Source organism: Apodemus sylvaticus, chromosome 6 (assembly GCF_947179515.1).
Source record: "Apodemus sylvaticus chromosome 6, mApoSyl1.1, whole genome shotgun sequence".
Lineage (NCBI taxonomy): Eukaryota > Metazoa > Chordata > Mammalia > Rodentia > Muridae > Apodemus > Apodemus sylvaticus.
This window is the reverse complement of record NC_067477.1, coordinates 6,477,827-6,481,539: the sequence shown is the minus strand read 5'-3', so window position 1 is coordinate 6,481,539 and position 3,713 is coordinate 6,477,827. Positions and strand designations below refer to the sequence as shown.

At 34.9% G+C, this 3,713-nt stretch overlaps 1 gene segment (V, D, J or C); it reads right to left on the bottom strand.

The window, feature by feature from the left end:
- Positions 1–2,352: 2,352 nt before the first annotated feature.
- On the bottom strand, positions 2,353–2,930 carry LOC127686822 (immunoglobulin heavy variable 3-73-like). The segment is given in 2 exon segments: positions 2,353–2,702; positions 2,807–2,930. Coding segments are annotated over 2 exon segments (381 nt in total).
- Between the last annotated feature and the right edge of the window lie 783 nt (positions 2,931–3,713).

Genomic DNA, 3,713 nt, shown 5'->3' with positions numbered 1-3,713 from the left:
AAATTGATACAGAGCAGATTTGACCTCCAGGGTACATTGAAGCAGGACATAGAGTCAGCAATTGACTAAGGATGAAAAAACTGCTCCCTGAGTGACTGATGAAGCATGACTTTGGGGTTCACAGAGGGTCATGGAAATTCTCATGGGGGATGCAAATAGTGGGTAAAAAAAAAAGAAGGACAGGGTGGGGAAAGAATCACACACATGCAAGCAAGCACACATGCACATGCACACGCATGCATGCACAAAAAAATACACACACACATGCACAGTCACTGTCAGGATGAATTAATGTTTGACAAGTTCCAATGAGCAAGTTCCATCAAATTCACTCATAAACAATCACACATACATACAAGTATAATATATACACTCAAATACATTCAGTCATTAGGTGGATGAAACAAAGTTTCACACAGTTTGCATACATGATCTACACACATTTTTGGTGGATGGAGCAAACTCAGTGAGCTGGACACAACAACTTTATTTCCACATTCCCACACAGATATAACTTATAAATATAGCAAAAAATCTTCACAGCAGTATAGACATTACAAGGTGATTACATTCTAATTTTTACTCTAGTAAGACATTATGAACAAAGAGTGTGTCCCCTATCATATTTACATGAAAAAACATTATGTAATACATGTTTGTAATAAACAAATTATTACCAATAATCCAAATGCTTGCTTAGCTAAGCAAATTCTTATTGAGAAAAGTGTGAGCAAGCTAGGTAATTTTGTCAGACAGTTTTCTTAGTAATCTTATAAAAGTTTTCAAAGAGTAACAAAGTTTACATTTTTGTATCAAAAAATCATTTCTACTATATATACTCAGAATGCATTTCTACTCATCATTAAACCACATCAGGAAGATGAGGACAAAGACGAGTGCAAAAATAAATCATCACCAGTCCAGTCTCAGTAAGAGTCACATCAGTCAATGGTAGTCAGGATGACATTCTTATTCCCTGACCTCAAAAACATGTAAGAGAATGTTTTTCCTTACATTCAAAATGCTCAATAAAATTTTCTATATAAAAGCCACAATAATAAGTATTTCTTAACATAACTTCACTAAAAGTTTCATTTTTCCAAATGCTTTCTAAGGATGGTAGTCATTGCTAAGAATCTACAATGTTAGGCTCTTTCCTAGATTGATGATGATTGTATCATAAATCTGCTCCAGCAGCAATGCCTGAAAGAGAACAATCACCATTATTGTAAGTGCCAGTGATACTGCCCAGTGTGGGTGTGAAAGGCCTGTTAGAATTTCTGTACAATTCTTAGATCAGGAAGGGTGCAAAAACTTTGTGTACAACAAGCAGAAGAATGCTCTATAACAGGGTGAGGTTTGAAGGACTCAGAGTCCTCTGGGCTCTGCCTCTGGATCTATCTGCCTCTGGACCTTCAAGGCACACACATCCTTGTTGCATGAACAGGTGGGTCATATTAAATGAGTTCTAAAGCCACTTGGTTTCCTCTCACATGGGTCTTGACATTTGGTGATATATATATATATATATATATATATATATATATATATATATATATATATATATATAAAATTTATGTGAGGAGAGCATTCTATACGTTTATGGTGTGAGTAGTCAGAGTCTATATTTTTACACAACAGAACAGTTATCAGACAAACCTTTAGATGCCATGTAAAATCTGCTGCTAGATGTGAGAAAGAATGAGTTCTAGAGGTTATCCAGTGATTCATAGCTGAGGTTAGAGAGAAAAGAAAGTGAATCCTTATGAGAAATTGCCATTAATCTCAAGTATCTCTATGGAAAGCTGAAATTCAACATTGGAAGTGAATATTAACCAGATATTTTGGAGTGAATCTGAGCACTAGGATGAATGCAGTAATAACAGTGAGAACAGCACTGTTTATTTAATGTCGGATTTAATGTCTCTCATGCCTTCAATAGTGGAATGGCTAGTGCTGCAACTGATCTCAGGTAAGTTCCAGTGTGCTCTGAAAAGATAAATGTGGCCTTAGTATCCATGATGCCATCATCAGGAACTGTTGTAGAAAATTTTAATTCCTAACAGATTTTATAATACTACCTTTTACCATTAAATGCACAGAAGTATTCGGTGACATAGTTTTCCTAAAATACATAACTCAAAAGAAGTGAATTCTAAAACTTATTTTTTCAAGACATGATTAATTCCAATACCCTGTAGTTGTAAAGATGACAGCCCTCCAAAGACATCAGATAGAGAAAGAGCCCAGATACAACAGTAAAACTTCAGTTATGTCAACATCTACATCATGGCTGATCTGGGCTTTGTGTGTATTGATCGCCACCTGGTGGTCAGGTGTACCTAAACTGGAGGTTTTTGTCTAGGCTCACACTGAAGACTTCTCTCTGTGGTTTCTACAGTAATACATGGCTGTGTCCTCAATTTTCAGGTTATTCATTTGCAGATACACCATGCTTTGCGGATCATCTCTGGAGATGGTGAATCTGTCTTTCACCGAATCAGCATAATAAGTTGCATAATTATTACTTTTAGTCCTTATGCCAGCAACCCATTCCAGACCCTTTCCTGGAGCCTGGCGGGCCCAGTACATGGCATAGTTACTGAACGTGAATCCTGAGGCTGCACACGAGAGTTTCAATGACCCTTTAGGCTGCACCAATCCTCCACCAGACTCAACAAGCTTCACCTCACAATGCACACCTGCAAACAGAAAGGATATTGATGAAGAAACTGTCACAGATGCCTATTGTCACTCTCACCTTTGTCTACTCATGTACAGATTAAAATTTTTTATCCATAATTACCTTGATAAAAAACAAAAATGAAAACCCACTTCAACCCTACCCTCATATTGAATGTTCTATTGTCAGTGCTGAACACTGAATGGTAAGACAAGAGTAGAGTTCTCTCCCTGAAGATCAGGGTCAAGGTTAGGCTGGTTAAAAGAGCAGAGCAAGGCTTATTTGCATTTCTTCCTGCTATATCTTATGCTCTGCTGTGTGATCCTTAGGGGCGACAAAGAGTGGTGCAAATGTCTGAGAGTGATGCAATAGCATTACAATAATTTCATATAGATGTTATTCATTATATATTTGGAATGTTATTTCTATAAACTTAATTTGTATTTGTCCTTTTAAACACTGGTTTATTTTTTAAATATTATGAACATTTTTACTTTTGCCTAAGTGTGAGTATGTCAGAATTCCTTGACCTAGATTGGCAGAGAGCTGTAAGTTTTGCAGTTGATGCTAGGAATTGAATCTGCATCCTCTGAAAAACCAGTCAGTATTCTAACTACAGAATCATTTCCACAGCTTTATTTTCTGCTTTTATTAGATGCATATTTTACAGATATTATTCATGAAATTCACAGAAATTTATAGAATAAAAATTATAATTTCTTAATTTTAAGAAAACTGATAAAAATATCAATGAATAATGAGATAGATATACATTAAATTAATTAATTAATTAATTAATATACATTAACTTAAAGTAATAAAAGTGGACAAAGAATGGTGGCAGGCATAACATGAATAGGGTTTCATGCTTTATCTTCATTACTAAAAAGTAATTTATATTAAATATTAGACATTAATACTATTAGAGATTATTATATGAGATATAATGATATATTACACATTTTTTATATCTATTGAGTATATTTGTTTGGGATATATTAGGTAACATAATTGGGATTCATGCTATGTT